We start from the raw sequence: 20,769 nt of genomic DNA, 5'->3' as shown, positions 1-20,769 counted from the left end.
ATCCTACTGCCGTTCTACCTATCAAAAGACTATAAAGTAATAGCTGAGTGTGATGGCATATGCTTGTAATCCCAGAAGTTAGGGAACAGAACCAGGACGATTATGATTTAGTGGCCATGCTGGGCTGTAGAGAATGTGTAAGGTTAACCTGTGCTATATTTGAAAGCCTGTCTTTAAAAAAAAATCAAAATTTGGGACTATAATTCAATGGAAGAGTATTCCCTTGGGATATGCAAGGCCCCGAGTTCCAGCCTAGCACTGAAAATAAGAGTGAGAGGTCTCAGAGGAGAAACTGTTTCCAGGACGCCTAAGTGTGCCTCAAATAAAACAAGGTTATCAAGTTCCCAATAAAGTAAACACTGCAATGTCTGGAATTCAATTAAAAATTACCATGTTTCACACACAGCCTCCAGGGTGACTGGTGTTCAGGTTCTTTTCTGGTTACTTCTCTTTGGTGTAAGTGGGTTACATAACTTGTTTCAGTCAGTGGGATGTGCCAAGAGTGAACTCTTGTGCCTGGAATTACACTGGACCCCATAAAGGAGGCTGCTGCACTTGAGTTTTTCAGTTGCTTTGGTCAACATCAAGCCCTGTGATTCTGAGAAGGAGCTGACTTCTGTTCACAGCCATAGAGCTAAGAAGTGAACCTCACCCCTCTGCAGCCTCAGACAGGAGAACAAGCTCGGCTGAAACCAAGACAGGGACAGCACAAGATGAAAAACGTGGGTCACGTGTTAAGTTGCAGTGGTCTTATATGGCAAAGGAGAAATAGGACTGCTCATGAGAAAATGGGTGAACTGGAAACCATTAGATAAAGACATTATGTTTACAAGTCTAATAAAATACAATGAATAAGGAGTAAATTGCATATAGGCACACTAACAGCAGCAGCGTCAAATAAAGTGAAGGAGGACGTTTCAAAGTGCAATTATCCAGTGTGACGTAATTATCATCCGGTATAACATAATTATTATCCAGTATAATTACAGTCACAAGGGTCCGTTGCTGTTGCCACATCCCATCTGTTGAAACAACTTGTATAGATTACAACTGAACAGAATATGGATGACTATCGGATGCAAGAGAGTCACTATTGCACAATTCTATTCATGTTCCAAAGGTGAGCTAACACTAGCATGGGCTTCCACACTATAAAATATCACTAGCCTTTGGGATAGAGACAGCACAATGATTGGAAAGGGACAGGAGCACAAACTGGATTTTGTTAATTATTTTTGTTTTGCTTTGTTTTAATGAAGGCATAAAGTTGGGTGGGTATAAAAGAGGCTGTGGATCTGGAAGATAGGGAGGTATAATTATAACCAAAGTATGATGCATGAAATTCTCAAGGAATATTTTTTAATTTTATTTTGTTTAAGACTTGGTCTCCCTATGTAGTCCAGGGTGGCCTTGAATTCACAGTGATCCACCTATCTCTGTATCTCAAGTGCTGAGATTAAAGCTGTGTACCACCCATACCTAGCAATGAAAATATTTTTAATTAAATAAAACAAAACTAATAGTAACTTAACTAATTTAAACTGGATAGTTTAAGTTTCTGTGACAGGAAGAATAAACTGGCTGTTTTGACTGATAGTTAAAAATACATTTGACAAAGATTATTCCCCAGCTAGGGAAGAAGGAGAAAGGCTTTACAGTGAGAAAAAAAATTAAAGGGCCATTCAAAGTGAGCCGTTCTCACTGAGGGGCAAGGGATGGACATGAAATAACATGAGGGACAGACGGCAGTTGGCAAAACTGAAGAGAGTTGGTGAAACACTAACAAAAGCTTGAACAGCTAGAAGACAGCATTGCCAGAAATGGAAGAGGCAGAGGAGCCATGAGGGGACGGGAAGAAACAGGGTTTACATTCATTCCCACAGGGAAAAAGACTGGCTTGCTCAGTGTGCACTGACATGGTCATGGTCATGACTGTCTCCATCTCAGAGATGAAGCTCAGAGGAGTGAGACTTCACGCCTCAGCGGCAGGAATGGTGAAGATTGACGGGATGCGTTGTGCTACACTCATAAAGCTGAGGTTTCCAGCATGGAAGATTGGGGCCTCGTGATTCACTCCCTTAGCCAAGGAAAAAGAGGATGACGAATGCCCTCATGAAATCTGTCTCTATTAAACCCAAGTATCACTGCTCATTTGGGAATCAACAGACTTACTCAGCTGGACATCATTTGACAGCTCCAAGTGTCTCAACAACAACCTGATGCATGGGAAAATCCTTGAAAGATAAATTTCAAAAATCTGCAGTCAATCATGTACATGTGTACGCCCACTGAATTCTACTTCCTGATCAGCTCCACACATTAATCTCTGTCTGTACATTCACTAACCCAACTCAGGGCAGTTTCCCCCTGCCTTTCCCTGGGTCAGAATCACCTTCAAATTATCTTCTTACCTTTAATCTTGCCTTGCCGTAATAGCCAAGCTTTGTCAGTAGATAATGACCCATGAACCAATCAATCTCATGTGTCATTTCTGTCCATCCTGAGACCTAAGAACGCTTCTTGCATTAAGTGAGTAAAAAGAAGCAGAGAAGAATGTGCAGTGGTGATGCATACAAACTACAATACTCACCATCTTTGGCTTTCCCTTCACGTCAGCCAGGCCTCCACACCTCTCTCCACAGCTGCTCTTTCCAGAGGCAACACTGGTAGGCTCACCACCAGGCCAGTTTCAAACCCTCCCTCTGGTGGTGTCTACCTACTGAACCACTTTATTCTCCACTGCTCAGAACGAGCAAAACCATCTCTGTACTTCAAGAATAACTTTTTCCCCTGGCTATTGTGAACAGAGCAGCAATGAACATGGAAAAGCAAGTATCTCTGTAGTTGGACATAGAGCCCTTTGGATGGTAGAGTGCGATCTTGTGGCAGATCCAAATTCTGAGGAACCTCCATGCTGATTTCCATAGCGGAGGCACCAGTTTGCATTCCCCCCAGCAATGATTAAGTGTTCTCCTTTCCCTATAAACATGGCAAAATTTGTTTTCATTAGTTTTTTGTGTTTTTTTTTATCTTAGCCATTCTAACAGGGATAAGATGAATTTTCAAAGTAGTTCTAACTGAATTTCACTGGATAGTTAAGAATATCGAACTTTAAAAAAAATGTGTTTTAGTCATTTATATTTCATCTTTTGGAAATTTTGCTTAGTTCCATGCTCTGCTTTTTTTTAAAAAAAAATTGGGCAGTTTTCTTGATGTTTAGTTTTTTGCATTTATTTAACATATTCTAGACACTAACCCTCTCTCTAATGTCCAGCTGGTAAACACCTACTTGGATGATTGACATTTCACATACTAACTTACATCATTACAAGACTTTGAACAATGTGTAAGCAAAGAGTCTGTCTTCTCTTTTCTAAACTACCAGTTGTAGGATGATTATAGACTGTTTTAGACACTTTAAAAATAATATCTCATTTAACTACCGCACTAACTACAAAAGCAGCTATTACAGTCTTTAGTTTACATCTAGAGAAACAGAGGATGTTACTGATAAAGCCAGGGTTTTAAACAAAGCCACCAAGTCCTTAGAACAAAGGAGGTAATTAGTAAGGAAGCATTAAACAAATTAGTGGACAGATAAGTGCTTTAACAGCTTTCTGACTTTATAGCCACAATTGTTGATAACACCATCTTGATTTACTTCATACTGAAAACCATCTCAAAGAAGACCACAGGATGAGCAGTTAAAGTATATTTTAAGTTATCTAATTCAAGACCTTGTCTGATTATTTCTTTGTTGCTCATCTCATTCCATAGATAATTTGGGGGCATTAATATTTGACTTTTTTATATAATGTTCTCTCTCATTTAGACAAATCAAGAATTTATTTCTAAAAATCAAAAACACAGAAAACTCATTGATGGCATCATGCACACTCCAGCCAGCCCATATCTGCTTGCTGTTTCCATGGGATATTCATTAGCAGAGAAAAGCGTGCACAAAAACCCCCTGCACATACCTGTTCTACTGCCCCACAGTACTACAAATAAAATGAAATTACCTTTAATCGCTTTTCCTTTTCCATCATAATGGTCCCAACAATGACAAGTGCCATTTGAGTAAATGTAAATAAAATTGTCCACGGAAACATGGATATGAAAGACCACAAGAAATTGTCCTGGGTGAAAGCAGGGTATGGGAATCGGTTCGCATGAATGGTGGCGTTAGCAAACATGTCTTCAGCCGCTCTACCACTATGATACACCATGATGGCCTTATCTAAAGAATGTTGCACAACAAGAAATCCTTCTCTGATGTATCCTAAACAAACAAAGAAACAACAAAAAAACAAAGACTGTTAATTTCAAGGTATTACCATATGGCCAGGGAGATGACAGTAACAATTCAGATAATGCAAAACTCTTTTTTCCCCATTATTTACATAGAAAGGCGAGCTGTTCTCGAACCCAGGACCTCGGGAACAACAGTCAGAGCTCTTAGCCTCTGAGCCACCTGTGCGGCTGCTAATGCAAAACTCTTAACAAAGCAATTTTACAAATACCAATTGTGATTTGAGACACATGAAATCTTACTGCTGTCCTCAAAATTAAAATAGTGAATGAAAATAATAATATAACTTTATGTAGATCTTTATCAACCATGATAATTTAAAAATATTAAACAAAACTATTCCTATGCCTGTGTCCTTCCAAAATTCATATGCTGAAATCTAATACTTGGTATATTTTTAAAAGGTAAGACCTGAGTTCCAAGTATTCCACCCAAACGACTGCTCTGAAAAAGGAAGGGAGGGAGTGGTCTAATCCTTCCCCTGCTTCTCCCTCTCCTATGTGATGCAACAACCACTAGTCTTCCCTCCAAGGATGGAGCAAAAAGCTGCCACTTGAGAAGCACACAGCAAGCCCTGACCAGAGATCTAGTCTGTGGGCGCTGGGAGCTTGGACTTCCTAGCTTCCAAAACTGTGAGAAACAACCTTCTATTATAAGCATCATGGCATTTTGCTATGGTACCCTGGAACTGGCTAAAATAATTCTACACACTGAGATATGTCATTGGAAGGAAATTCTAAACAAGAAGTAAATCCCATTTACAATACATCAAAAGGAGTAAAGTCAACACAAACATCCAAGGAGAGGAAAGCTTACAAACACTGGGGAGATAAAGGCAACACACCTAAATGAAAAGATGTCTACTATTTGGGGGCTTGGAAAATGAATACTATTTAAAGGTCATGTCTAAGGAGACTAGATAAACATCTATGTGGAACCTGAAAGGACCAACAAATAACCAAAGCAATCTACAGAAAAAAGATCAAAGCTGGAGCCTTTATATGCATTGATTTTAAAACTCATTATAATGATAGTGTAACCAAAAAGTGTATATATCATAGACTATGTGTAGAGACATAGACAATAATGTAGTCATAGTTAATAACACTGTAGTGTGCACTTTAAAACACCATTAAAGGTAGACATCAAACTTGACATTCACCTGTAAAGTTCATGGATTGCACATGGTGGCACACACCTTTAATCCCAGCACTTGGGAAACTGAGGTGATGTGGATCTCTGTGAGTTCAAGGGCAGTTTGGTCTACACAAGTTCTAGGCCAGCCAGAAACTAAAAACCAAACCAAAACTAAAACCTCTTGTAGCAAATTCTGCTCTGCTCCTCTCACCCACCACCATTCTCAGCCTTTCTGAGGCAGCTGCTGTTTGGATATGGTCTGCTGCTTCATGGGCTTCATTTGCTGAAGACTTGGGTCCCAGTGTGGTAATGCAGAGGGAGCCACATGGGGATGACCAGGTCATGACTGACGTCGGGACAGCCTCATGATTTCATGGAGTGGACAAGTCTGGGGGTGTGAATTAATTCCCCGTAAGCCTCAATTATAAAGTGAGTAAGCCTGGCTCCTCACTGCCCCTTGGCCCCTTGGTCGCATGCACGCCCTTTCAGCATGTAAAACTTTCTGCTTCTCCACTATGTTGCTGTGCAGCTGGGAGGAGACAAAAACAGGAAGGAATGCTGTGGCCATGCTGCTTAACCAATCCAATCCAGTCACCAGAACAGCAATCCAGATAAACATCACTCAGGCTCAGGTAGTCATGGTGACACAAAACAGATGAGCAGCAAAGTCCTAAGAACTGGTGTCACAGCTCTTTGGTGATGATACAGAGCTTATGACTCTTTTCTTAATCTTTATCAGATTAAAAAACATGACCCAAAGTGTTTAACACATATAAAAGAATCTAAGCAAAAACAAACAACCAAACAGAAAAGCAGGCCAAGTTACAAAAGCAAAAGAAATGTCAAATTTCAATTTAAAATATTAACTTACTAGAGATGCCCATTTGCAACTTACATTTTTCTGGTTTTTTTTCCTTTCTTGTTTTAAAAGCTTTTATTTTTAAAAATGGAAAAAAGAAACTCTTTTCAAAAGTACCTTTTCAGTCTGGAGATAGTGGCACACACCTGTAATCCTAACACTTGGGAGGGTCAGGCAGGAAGATCATCCCAAGGTTGAAGACATCCTATGCTACATAATGAGCTTAAGGCTAGCCTGGGCTACTGTAGGCAGAGACTGCTCATTTGTTTCCCAGTCACCCAGACCAGAAAAATAACACAGAAACTATATTAATTACAACACTGTTTGGCCAATGACTCTAGCAAATTCCTAGCTAGCTCTTATATCTTAAATTAACCCATTTCTATTAATCTGTGTATTTCCACTAGGCTGTGGCTTGCTGGTAACCATATGTTATTCCTTCAGCAGCTACATGGCATCTCTCTGGCTACACCTACTCTCCCTATCTCTGTTGAGATTTCCCACCTGGCTTTACTCTACTAAGCCATTGGCTGAAACAGCTTCTTTAAAAACTAACGGTCATAAAACATATTCACAGCACACAGAGTGAAGTCTCACGTCAGGCTACATAGTCAGATTCTACATAAAAAAGCCAATAACCATGATGATAAATGGTCCATCTATCATTATTAGATCATGTCTATATTTTTGGTGAAACTACTTTTATTCCACCAATATTATGGCATTTCCTATTATGTTCTTCTCAAAGAAAACCTTTAAGATGCAATGTATTGATTTTAAGAGATTAGACTCATTCTAAACTTATAGTTAGAAATATATTTTAAATGTTTTTGATAAAATAATCTTTTTATCTTTCATAATCTTTCAACTCTAAAGTGACAACTGCTCAAATCTTTACAGAGATCTACATATATTTTCTACAGCTTTAATTCTATATACATACCAGAGTTTGTGATTATTTTAATAGCCACATCAACCTGTCAAGCTGACACATTATTTGGGGGTGCGGGAGGTGGGTAAGAGAACGTGTGTGTGCGTGTGTGTGTGCCTGTGTGTGCGTGGGTGCATGCGCGGGTGCGTGCGCGGGTGCGTGCACCCATGCGTGAGTACGCAGAAGTCAGAGGTTCCTTCTCTGCCTCACTTATTTGAGACAGGGTCTCTCAGTCAATCTGTAGCGCCTCGCTTTGGCTATTACTGCTGACCAGCAAGCCTCAGTGGCTTGCTTGTCTCCACATCTCCAGCACTGGGGACATGGGTACACCCACGCCAGCCTTTCCATAGGCGATGAGATCCGGACCAGAACTCTACCCACTGAGTCATCTCCACAACCCAGTCTGATACATTCTGAACAATGTACTTGTTTGGATGACTTTTACTCTTTCGATTTTACTGATAATAGTAAAATCACACATAGTTTTTAATCTCCTATTGAATAATTGAAAAATATTCTCAGGACCTGATATTTAACACAAAGGTCTTACTGGTGTTACTTTTTTTCTTCCTTCCAGGTAATTTGTATCACAAATTTAAATTTATCATCATGACCTGATAAAAAGCTGATATTCATCAACATAAATATATAAGATATATATGTTTGTGGAACATACATATATATCCCATACATATGTACATATGTTTATATAGAGAGATTCTATATATGTACACATATATTGAGCCAAGAGAGGCACAAGTTATCCACTAAAATGATATAAATGCACAGAAACAAGAAAATTAATTTGAGAAATAAAGAAAATAGTATCAAATTTTATGTTTGTTAATAAAAATAAGATTTAAACCACAATAAATTATAATGAATAAATAAGTCATCTTGTTCATACAGAGGAAAAAAAGGAAGCCCACACCTAATGACTGCTCATACACAGTAAAAATAAAGTGCATTTAAAGATCTGCTAACTAACCAGGGTCCCCCCCATCGTGTTCATGTATGTTCCGGGGTCCTAGAGAAGGCAGGGGTGGGAAGAGAGTCGATGTGTTCCAGTCCTTTGCTCGCGGGTCCATAGATGGACGAAAGGGATTATAAGGATTATAGAGACGACCAAAGCGCAAATTATATTTTACCTAGAATGAGAGTCAAAGACAAACATGTTAAACCAGTGAGTCTTGAAAACCAAAGATTAGCAGTGATAGGTAAATTTTGTTTTTTAATTAAATATGTTTGTTTTGGGGACAGAAAACCAACAGAATCATTGTGGCATGGAACAACTAATACACTGCAAAGCGATAACCACAGCTGAAGTGCAAAATAAATTCCACAGATTCTCTCTATCATCTCCATATGCAACAAGAGTGCAAGAGTCAGCACCGTGACTGTTCCTTTCTAATCCCACCTTTATTCTGCCTGCTGAGTGAGGAAAAAAAAAAAAACCTTAGAGAGCCTGAGAAAATGGCTCAGAGGTTAAGAACACTTGTTGATCTTGTAGAGGACCCGGGTTCAGTTCTCAGTACCCATGTGGCAGCTCACAACCATCCATAACTCTAATTTTAGGGGGCCTACTGCCTTCTTCTAACCTTTGGGGTAACAGATATACATGCTGTGTACATATATGCATGCAGGCAAAACATTCATACACATAAAAGGGATTAAATAAATATAAAAATATTTTTCAAAATCTACTAGAGGGGCTGGTTCAGTCAGTAAAGTACTTGTTTCACAAGCATGATTAACTGAGTTCATATCTCCACAATCTTTATAAAAAGCTAGGTGTGGTAGCATGAGCCTGTGGGCACAGCACTGAGGATATTGAGACAAGAAAATCCCTAAGGCTTGTAAGCCAGACAGTCTAGCTGAATAGCAAATTCTGGGTTCAGTGAGAGACCCTGCCTCAAAAACTGGGGTATAGAAGCAACTGAGGAAGACACCAACGTCAGCCCTCACCTCCATATGTATGCACACATGCATGTACATAGACACACATAAGCACATATTTATAAAGTTACATACTGCTCTCTCTCTCCCCCATCTCTCCTCTCTCTCTCACATACACACACATACACACAACACACACACTCACACAAATCTCCTAGAATGCCACCATCAAGATGGGAGAAAGGAAACAGAGTACATGGATAGATAAAAGACAAATTATATTGCCTCGAAGAGTCACTTTTAAGAACACACAGAAACAAAAGTGCAGGGAAGAGAAAAAGACACTGTAGACAAATGTATACCAGAAAAGAGCATGCTTAGATTCAGATATACCTAAATCAAAAGATGTGGAAAGAACATACAGTGTGCATACTGATGCATACCTGTAGCCCCCGTACTTGAGAACTGAGGCAGGAGGATCAGAAGTTCAAGGCCAATCTCATGCATACAGTGAGGCCCTGACTAAAAAAACAAAATGTAAAAAGAGATAGACATTGGACAACTATAAATGTATTGATGTGTCAAGAGAATAAAATAACTGTAAATATTTATCCAGGCAATATCAGAGGTTCCATGGATCCATATGCACATGAGTACACTAAAGAGAAGTCACAGATTATATTGCAATTGTGACTGAGAACTTCAGTAACTCCATTTTCAACAACGGACTGATCACTCAGTCAGAAAATCAATAAGTAAACACACTAGCCTTCAACAACACACAAGCATGTACACACAGAGAGACACACACATGCATATACACACACAAGCATGTACACACAGAAATACACACATGCCTATACACACAAGCATGTACACACAGAAATACACACATGCATATACACACAAGCATGTACACAGAGACACACATGCATATACACACACAAGCATGTACACACAGAGACACACATGCATATACACACACAAGCATGTACACACAGAGAGACACACACATGCATATACACACACAAGCATGTACACACAGAGACACACATGCATATACACACAAGCATGTACACACAGAGACATACACATGCATATAGACACACAAAGAGACACATACACATTCACACACATACATTTAAAAACTCTCAAAGCTAAAAACATAACTGTAAGGTCTTTAAATAAAACTTTCTCACCTGAAGTGGTAATCGTTCATCATTGGTTTTGAACACGTGATCAAACACAATGGCAGCCAGCACATTTGCAGACCTGTTTTCATACTTAATGTATTTCTCAAAAGATTTTTCTGAAGGAAAGCCTCGAACTGTGAAAAGAAAAGTCCAAGTTGCCCACATAATGTGAAAGGTCTAATGCTTGTTCTTCTTGGCACCAGAAAACACAGCCCTGTCACAACTGTGAAAATTCCAAACACACCACTTAACCAATGACAGTCAGACCAGTACCTAATATATGCCTGGAGTATGGAAAACAAATGAAAAAAATAAATTACTAATATGTCAGACGTAAGTGCATAAAGACACACACACACACAAAAGCGCTTCTTCCATAAGATAATGGAAAGACTGTATTCATGATTTTAAAGAAAATATAAGTTTTTAAATAGTTCTTTAGAAAAGGACTGTGCCTGTAATTTAGTGGTAGAGCACTTGCCTAGCACGCAATGCAAGGCCTCTATCCCCCCATCACACAAACACACACACACACACACACACACACACAGAATGGAAACCACTGACTAAAAGTTGCATTGACAGAGCAACAAATTAAAAAAATGAATAAATTGGGCTTAATGACATTTTTTTAAAAAATCACTATTTTTCAAGATAACATTTAGTGGACAGACAAGTCACAGACTGAATCCAAAATAGATACACAATATGTCTAACAAACAACTACATCTGAAACAGTTGTAAGCAAGGAAGAGAATAAGTCAGCTCAACAGGAAATGAACAAAATATGTCAACAGGCTTGCTGTAGGAAATAAGTACCCAAATAGCTAATAGTCACATGGAGGCTGAGTTCAGTCAGCATAGGTTAGGGTTGTGGCTCAGCTGTGGGATGTTGGCTTAGCACAACAGAGTCCTGAGAAGGACCTTCCGAAACAGCAACAACAAAACATCAACCAGAGGAAAACAAATCAAGGCCAAGAGGACCCCACCACATACTCATCCAAATAGCTAGAGTTTTGTAAAATGATATCAATACTTTATTCATCAACTTAAAATATTCACTGTATTTTTGTTTGTCCTAGTTGCTCCATACACTAATCAATCTTTCTGTTCCAGTTACGAGTGACATCTCGTTGTGTCTTCCCTTACATTTCCCTGATGGTGAGCACACCGTACATCTTCCCATGTACTCCTCTGTCATTTGGATACCATCTTCAGTCTTCAGCAAAGGGTCTACTCAGACCTTCTGCTGTTTTATGAATCGGACATTTGTCTTTACATGACTAGGTTATTAATAATGCTTTATAATTCGGTTACAAGCCCACTATCATATAGATAGTTCACAAATATTTTATCTCAACCTTTAGCTGTCTTTCATTTTCTTGATAGCTTCCTTTGGAAAATATTTCAATTTTATTTTATTGCATTTCATGGTTTTTGTTTGTTTGTTCATTTGTTTTGGTTATACCTAAAAGACCTTTTTAGTTTTGGCTCTCATACTTAGATTTTTGGCCCAATTTTAATTATTTTTCCATAAAATTCAAGTAAACAAGTCAACAATATTCTATTGTATGTGGAATATTCTGTTTCTAAATAGGTCAAGACTACTCTTTCTCCATGGTTTAGTTTTGAAATAATTTCAAAACATCAATTTACTATGTCAGTATCTGTTTATCTCTAGAAGCTCAATTCTATAAACACTGATCTATATATCTACTTTTGTACCAAAAGTGTGTGTGCACATGCACGTGTGTGCGCATTATGTGTGCATGTGTCCAAAACTTCTCGATATTATTTTTGCTAACGGTGAGTCATATTTTTGTATGAATTTCAGGATTGGTTCATCAATTTCCACAAAGAAGCTCAAAACCCTGTGCAGGGAGGAAATGTGCTAGGCATTCAGACAGACCCAGGCTTCATTCATCCAGCTCTTTGGGAAAGCTCCATACTTTCCTGGTCCATGGATGAGGGCTCTGAAGCCAACTTGCAGGGCTGCTTCAGATTCCATAGCAAAGACTGAGGTCAGCCAACCCCACTGGTACCTTTCCCCTTGTATACCAACAGGGTTGATCTAATCTACGGCAAAGGTCAACTACGTGAACCTTACATCAGTCAGCTGCAGGGTCTGGTGTAACTATGAGACAAGTGTGTCTCAGGGACTCAGACAAATACCTTCCTGGTTCTGTATATGAGACTGAGACTACCCTCAGTGGACAGCTGGGATGAGCCACACAAAGTCCCTGGACTATTTTAGTCTACAGTCAAACCATCCCCACGCCGTGTGGGTGGGGAGCTGGGGGTAGGGGGTGACTGGGTCCTGGCACTGCTAATCACTGCTTAGAACTGAGTCTCAGAGACATTTTTGGTCTGTGACCAGAGTTGAGGTCAGGAAGTCTATTACTGGAGACACAGTGGGCCCCCTTCACCCCAAATCCCCAGTGGGCAGTCCTAATAGCAAAACTATCAGATGAGGACATAACCAAGTCTATGAAGATATGGGAAATTTCTAGCTCTGAAGGCAGAAACACAGTAGGTAAGTCTGTCCCCTGGGCACTGTCCCCTCAAGGTGGCTCTTCCAGGTCCTGGACTCACGATCCCCTAACTGCATAGCACTTTTATCCACAGATGGTTGCAAAATTATTGCTGTACTTAATATAAATAGAGGAACTCTAGTCCACTGCCTTGCTATCACTACTCTGTATATAGCATAGCTTTAAAAGTATATACCAAAATAAATCCACAGTGACATAAGCCACATGACAGGACTGGAGGCACAGACGCCAAGCTCCTAGCAGTGTCAGACAAGCAAAATTTAATATGCAGAAATATATTTGGTAAAGAGTTGTCTCTTTAGCCGGGTGGTGGTGGTGCACACCTTTAATCCCAGCACTCGGGAGGCAGAGGCAGGCAGATCGCTGTTAGTTTGAGGCCAGCCTGGTCTACAAGAGGACAGGCTTCAAAGCTACAGCGAACCCCCCCCAAAATCTCGAAAACAACAAACAACAACAACAACAAAAAGACTTATCTGCTATAATTCTACACTATATTTCCTTTCAGATATATATTGTTCTTAAATACTATTTTTATAAATTAGTGATGTGAATGAAATCTGTGCACTATAAAATGTGTCTGCTGTATATTAATACTTAATACAAAATCACATACTTTTAGGTCAGAATGTATAGTCACAGGGCTGATGACTCACTGGGCAGAGGCACCTGGTGCCAAGCTGGGTGACAGCATCAATTAAAGGAGAGAACCATTGTCTGCAAAACGTCCTCTGACTTCCACACCTGTCTTACACACAGGCACACACACATGCACACACGTATACATACACAAAAGCTTTTTCATAGCATAATCATAAACAAAGAATAGTTATAATTCTAGAACTAGAAATTAATTGGGTCATCTGATTTTAAATATTACATTTCAATGTGATTATGCCATGAAGACATTTGAACAAACTCTTCGGGATATTAATGCATGACTTATGAAGGCTACTGAGTCATACTAAAACATTTCAGAGAAGTGCTTCAAGTGTTTTAATTTCTAACCTGTAAAGTTGAAATTTAAATCTTCTTTCACCATCTCTGTAATATTTCTTGCTGCATCACTTCCAGAAGGCACATAAGCCAATTCATATTCAAATTTTGTATTAAGGAACTTGGGTAATGTCAGGGGGATAGGATTATAAGTCACAGGCTGAACAAATGTCTTCTTTGAAATTCTGCGCATAGTCAAAGTCCACACAAACAACAGAAATATCAAGGTGATTTCCACCACTAAGCCAACCACATTCCGCCTCTGCAAAAACAACAAAGAAAACAGAAGGACTGTGTTAGTGCATACATGAACACGTGCATATGTGTGCTCCTGTGTGCAGGTAAGGGCACACAACACAGACCTAAACTATTCTGCTTCACTCTACAGTGAGAACGGCTTCCCCGACTCTTCCTCGTGCATTTCAAAAGTCATCTATCCTACTGATTCTCAGGGGGTTCTTCAGACTAAGCAGTGCTGGTCAGCCTTGGAACAAAAGCAAGGACATGAACTACAATCAAATGTGGCAGAGGAGATGTCAGCTCCTCTCTGGCTCCACAGATACCTCCACTTACCTTCAAAAGGAAATTTTTCCACAGGAGGGCTGAAAATTGCTTCATGCGCAATGAGTCCATTTCATGAGAAAGTGTGAGAGCTCAGAGCTTATGAAACAAAGATGCAACGCAATCAGGGTCACCTGCCAACACATTAAATGTCATCGAGAAATTATTCCTTCCTTCTTCCACAGCTCCACTGATCGATAGGAAGACAACCACAAAATCAAACAGACGAAAGGCAACCTTGGAAGGGGTGTTTCCTGGAAACACAATAATAGACAAATTTTAAGAGCAAGTGGAAAACCTTTTATAATACATCAAATGAACAATGTAAACAACTTTGCAGCACAGAAAAGGCCAGGATCAGGTAGTATCTGGAGTGGGAAAGAATTTATGCTGATTCTTATTTGATTTTCCAAGCAACAACAAAATTTCCAATTGAGTAGCCTACAATTAAGTCCAACTCTGGCACTAAGTATGCAGCATTAGCATAGGCTATCCCACTAGGTTAAGACTCGGGCCCGCAAGAATGCCCCACTCCAGATGCAATTGCACAACAGGACTCTGCCTGAGAACCTTCAACGGTCAGGGACTCTCCAGCCCTTCTTCTGGCTTTCCGTTCACTAGAGCAGTTTGCAGACTGAGGAACTTGCACCTTACAGCCATGGTATGCCACAGTTGGACAGCACATGAAAAAGCACACAGGGCACACAGGGCAAGGAGATGGGGGCTCGGGGCTTCCATCCCCTTCCCAGTGCCTCCCTGCACCACAACCTGCTCACCAGAGGCTCTCTTAGTTCTTGAGGATTTGATCCAGGTTTACTATGCAATCATGATAGAGTAAGTCCATAGTCCTTGGGATTCAATCCATCTCCAGCCTCCTTCTCTCTTAGAGGCAGCAGTCCCAATTCTCTGTTCCTCACAATTTATTCCTGAGGCTCTAGTTAGTCTAGTTAGTCTAGAGCCTGATGTCAGTAGTCACCGTGTAAGGATAAACTCATGGGAAAGTCAGAAGCAACTAGTTAAGAATGACAAAAGATACTCCTGTCATCAGGGGTTCAAGGGGCTTGGAGATCTCTGAGCCAGGAACCAGGAGAAATACATATAAACACAGATATAAACACACATGCCACCTCCAACTCCACCAAACAATGGAAGATCAAACACCCTCTAACTCATTCCATTACTTGTATCCAAAACCAGAGAAAAACATCACAAGCAACCTATAGACCAGTATCACTTAAGAGTATAAATGCAAAACCATTAACAGTACTACCTAACTGAAGCCAGAAAAATATTTAAGATTTTTTTTTATCAAGTGACAGTTGGATTTATCTCGGGAATTCAGGTCCATCCATATAATACAATTTATGACCATGGTGAAGTGGAATAAGGTAGATAAAAACAATTATAAGACACTGATTTATTGATTAATTGGCTTGTTTAATGAAAGTATCACTTATCACCAGACATCACTTCACTTTGTCACCTAGACAGAATAGGGGCCAAAGCAGTTGAAAACTTCCAGCCCCCTAGTAAATGTTGCCCTTGACCACAGACACTTACACCCTGCAACTGCAACATATACCTTTGAAAAATAAAAGGTTAAATGCTGTGCATGAATATAATTCTGTAAAGTCCTGCTTGCTTTCCTGCTTATCCCAGCTTGTGGTTTTTAGAGTATAAAATAAGTGCAAACTAGCCTCAGAACTGAAGTCTTTGGGAGTTAGTTCTCCTGGCTTTAGTCCGCCACTGAATACATCGCTTCTCTTCCACTCTCATCGGTGATCATCACAATTGAAGCAGAAAAGGCAATAGGTAAGAACATTTGACAAATGAGGGAACAGCAATGTAGTTCCTCCACATGACAGATGCATCATAATCAATAGTGAAAAACTGAATAAGAACCTTCTCAGACTAGAAATAAGACAAGGCTATCTGCACCACACCTCCTACTCAACATAAGCATGGAAATGCTAACTAGGGCAACTGGGCAAGACAAAAAAAATAAGTTAAAGAAGAACAGGGGAAGAAAGAAGATAAAAAAGAACAAAGAAGAATGAGGCACAGAGAAGAAGGAAAAGAAATCAAAGTCAAAAAGAAAACAATAAACCTTTCTTTCTTCAGTATTCCATATAGAAAACCCCCAATGATCCCACAAAAGAAAGTATTAGAACAAGCTAATAAGCTTAACCAAGTTGAAGATCAACATACAAAAATACTTGTTTCTGTACCCATAGTGGCAGATCATTTGTATTTTAATAAATAAAGCTTGCCTGAAAATCAGAAAAGTAAACAACCACGCTGACCAGCCTGACAGACCAGGCAGCAATGACACACACCTTTAATCCCAGTAGCCACGCTAGCTTGCCATAGAAACCAGGTGGTAGTGAAGCATGCCCTTAGTCCCAGAACTAGAGAGGGTTATAAAACAGGAGGAGACAGCTCTCAATCTCAGTCTCATTCTGAAATTTCTGGAGGCAGGATGGCCATTTTCAGACTGAGGTAGGAGCCAGTGGTGGGCTGTTTTGCTTTTCTGGTCTTCAGGTTAAACCCCAATATCTGTCTCTGAGTTTTTATTAATCGTACTTCAATGCACTAGCAATGAACAATCTTTAAAAACCAATTCCATTTTCAAGAGCATCAGAAAGCAAAATACTTAATAAATTAAGCTAAGGAAGTATAAGACCTGTAAACAAAAATTATAAAACATTCCTTTTTTAAAAAGGAAAGAAGGGAAGGAAAGAGAAGAAAGTTAAGAAACAAAGGACCGTCCTGTCTTCAGAGACTGAAAGGTCCATTGTTGCAATAGAAACACCTCCCAAGCCCTGACAAATGCTCAGCATCCGTAGCCATCAGAGGAATGCAAATCAAAAAAACTCTGAGATTCCATATTACACCAGTAAGAATGGCCAAGATCAAAAACACAGATGACAGCTTATGTTGGAGAGGATATGGATAAAGGGAACCATTGATGGGGGTAGTGCAAACTGGTATAGCTGCTTTGGATAACAGTATGGTGATTTCTCAGAAAATTAGGAAACACCTACCTCAAGACCCAGCAATACCACTTTTGGGTATATATCCAAAGGATGCTCAATCGTGCCACACGGACATGTGCTCAACTATGTTCATAGCAGCTTTGTTTGTCATAGACAGAACCTGGAAACAACCTACATGCCCCTTGACTGAAGAATGGACAAGGAAAATGTGGCACATTTACACAATGGAGTACTACACAGCAGAAAAAAATAATGACATCTTGAGATTTGCAAGCAAATGGATAGATCTATAAAACATCATATTGAGTGAGGTAACCCAGACCCAGAAAGACAAATATCACATGTACTCACTCATAAGTGGCTTTTAGACATAAAGCAAAGAAAACCAGTCTATAATTCACAATCCCAGAGAACCTAGACAATAATGAAGACCCTAAGAGAGACATACATAGATCTAATCTACATGGGAAGTAGATCTCTTGAGTAAATTGGGAGCATGGGGACCATGGGGAGAAGGTTGAAGGGGAGGAGACAGAAAGGGAGGGAAGCAGAGAAAAATGTATAACTCAATAAAAAAAGAAAAGAAGAGAAACTCAACACCTTGAATAGGCTGGTCCTAAAATTCATATGGAATTCTAAAGGATACTGAACAAGGAATCAAGTTGGAAGCCCAGCACTTGGTGATATCAACATTTCTGCAGAACGTCGGTCATCAGAAGGAAACTGAGAAAAGCAGAGGCACAGAGTAGGGCAACGCTCCACGCACCATGGTTGATGGTCACCACGCTTGCTCACTTACGAGGAGAAGAACACAATTTTCAACAAATGTGCAAAGGAGTGGAACGGGGTTTAAACCTCGTGCCATATGCAAAATGATTAGGGATGCAATGTGGTAGCAAAAACAAATGCTTAGAACAAACAGAATCTCAAACCATCACTTAACAACAATGCACTCTGGGACAAAGAGTGGAAGGGAGCATTGCCAAATCACAACCTGAACATAGACAGTAACCCTTACAGCCGAAGGCAACCCAACTAAACAGTGGGCAAGTCCTAAACAGACATTCTACAAAGAAACCCTACAGTTAGCCAATGACTGCATTAAAAGATTTCACGTCATTACTCAAAGAAAAACAAAAAATATAAGCTCAGTGGGCTGTTGCTTAATCTACCACACGCTAGACATTCTACATCAAAAACAAAATAGAAAATTCGTGCCCAGAAGGTAGAAAACTGGAACCTTTCCCCACTGGTGGTGAATGGGGCAGCCCAGAGTGGGAAACAGATTGGCAGCTTGCTTCTCAAAGACCAAATGCCCAATTTCCATAGGACTCTCCAATCTCACTCCTAGAAAACATAAGTATGTCCATACCCTGTCCTCCCTCCCACCAAAAATTGTACAGGACCAGTGAGATGGCTTAGCAGGTGAGGGTGCTTGCTGTCAAGGTTGATGATCTGAGTGTGAGCCCTGGAACCAACATGCTGGAAGGAGAGCACTTACTCCCATACGTTGTCCTCTGACCTCCACACATGCGAGAGCACGCACGCACACACACACACACACACACACACACACACACACACACACTAAATAAATAAATGCAAAATGGGACATATATATAAATGTTCATGGTACCTTCATAACCCCAAAGTCCATTTAACTGATGAACAAACACATACAATGATGGAGTCTCGATTGCCCATAGAGGGTGAGGAATGATGTACAGTACCTGTTACAACAGGCAGGAACCTTGAAAACAGTATGCTAAGCAGAACATATATGATTCCATTCGTGTGAAATTCCAGACTCCACTAATTCAGACAAAAAAGAACAGCAGTTGCCAGGGGCAGCGAGGAGGAGGCAGTTGAGAGTGGCTGCTTAATAAATGCATGATTTATTTTGGGAGTAAGAAAATTTGAGAGTGAGAAATGTCCTAGAATTAGTAAAGAATTTATAAGTGTGGTAAAGGGGACTCAAAAACATGGTTAAGCTTATGTTGTGCTACAGCAATATTTTAAATAAACGGAACCATGAGATTGATAATTATTTCCAACTATAGATGAGATACAGAAGTCAAGTGACTTGTGTCAAATCAGGTCAAGATTAAAACTGATCCTGGATCCCAAATCCTTCCTCGAGCCGCTAAACTGAAAAATGCCCATGTCAAAATGGAGTGAGTTACGCTAGGTGGGATGGAGCATGCTCTTAGTCACAGAACTAGGTAGACTGAGGCAAGGGGACTGTGTGAACTTGAGGACAGCTTCGGCTACATAGTGCATACAAGACCAGGCAAGTCTAAGGACCAACAAAACCGTGGATAATAATAATAATTGCGGGGAGAGGAGGGAAAGGGAGGGTCATAAACAAACCAACCAAACTAAGAGTCAGGAGGTTAAAAGGGTTTTGAAAGCCTTTGCCACACGCATTGCACACGTGTTTATCATAAAACTTTCCCCAAGACAGCCGAAGGGTCCTTTCGCTTTCCTTTTGAGATAGGGTCTCGCTTTGTAACCCTGTTTGTCCTCATACTTGCTATTCTCCTGCCTCAACCTCCAGAATGTGTGGATTACTTACAGTTGCTCCACTCACTGCTGCTCGCTAGGGAAGTCACCCGGACATCTTGCCCGACAGTCTTCCTCTACTGAACCGCAGTGAAAACCTGCAACAAACCCCGGCCAGAGCCAGGCTCTGTTTCAAAACCAGCACGACGCACTTCTGCCTTTAGAAGTGTCTTGTCTCAAACTCCTTGGAGATGGATGTGGCCACCGCATGCACAGGCCGACAGTCGCTCCTTTCTTTTAGGCGGGCAACACACACATACACAATGATATTCGTTCCTCAATCCCTACAGGCGGGTGTGGAGAGACCCACGCTGAACTCCTGGGGCGTCTAAGGGCGGCAGCAGAACAGGTCCATGACACGCACCTCTCAGACCCCACAACAGCCACCTCCACGGCCACGAGGGGACGCGCGTCGCCCGGGCACGGCTCCTCCTCTCAACGCTCCAGCCAACCGCCTGGCGGCGCGGACGGGTCGAGACGGACGGGAACGCGCAAGGGGCGCCGGGGCCCGCGCCGGAAGGAGCCGCCTGGGTGTCGCCCACGCGTGCGCCCTGGAACCTTTTCCACCCGGCTGAGTTCCGCGCGCTCGGTGGTCCACAACCTGAGACTCGTAGTAAAGCCAGCAAGACGGTTGAGGCGACGGCAGAACTCAGAAGCCCGGATAAATACTTCCATATAATATTTTCAGTCTTTTTGAAGGAGCTGTCCTAGAGTCCAAAGCAAAAGAGAAACTCCGTTATTCTAACTTCTATTTAATTTTTTAAATATTTTGTTTAT

General features: G+C 40.6%; 1 protein-coding gene across 1 annotated transcript in view; it reads right to left on the bottom strand.

Annotated features, from left to right (window-relative positions):
• The window catches only part of LOC142849640 (phospholipid-transporting ATPase ABCA3-like), a 100,349-nt gene extending 79,967 nt beyond the window's left edge, over window positions 1-20,382 (bottom strand). The window contains exons 1-6 of the mRNA XM_075972070.1: window positions 20,006-20,382; window positions 14,447-14,688; window positions 13,886-14,135; window positions 10,335-10,462; window positions 8,228-8,387; window positions 4,023-4,282 (exon numbers count right to left, since the gene is read on the bottom strand). Coding sequence (XP_075828185.1) covers window positions 4,023-4,282; window positions 8,228-8,387; window positions 10,335-10,462; window positions 13,886-14,135; window positions 14,447-14,506 — 858 coding nt within the window. The 5' untranslated portion in view covers window positions 14,507-14,688; window positions 20,006-20,382. The remainder of the gene's footprint in view (window positions 1-4,022; window positions 4,283-8,227; window positions 8,388-10,334; window positions 10,463-13,885; window positions 14,136-14,446; window positions 14,689-20,005) is intronic.
• Between the last annotated feature and the right edge of the window lie 387 nt (window positions 20,383-20,769).

The sequence above is a fragment of the Microtus pennsylvanicus genome, chromosome 5 (assembly GCF_037038515.1).
Source record: "Microtus pennsylvanicus isolate mMicPen1 chromosome 5, mMicPen1.hap1, whole genome shotgun sequence".
Taxonomy (NCBI): domain Eukaryota; kingdom Metazoa; phylum Chordata; class Mammalia; order Rodentia; family Cricetidae; genus Microtus; species Microtus pennsylvanicus.
Note: the sequence above shows the minus strand (reverse complement) of the source record. Positions and strands in the feature narration are given on the sequence as shown.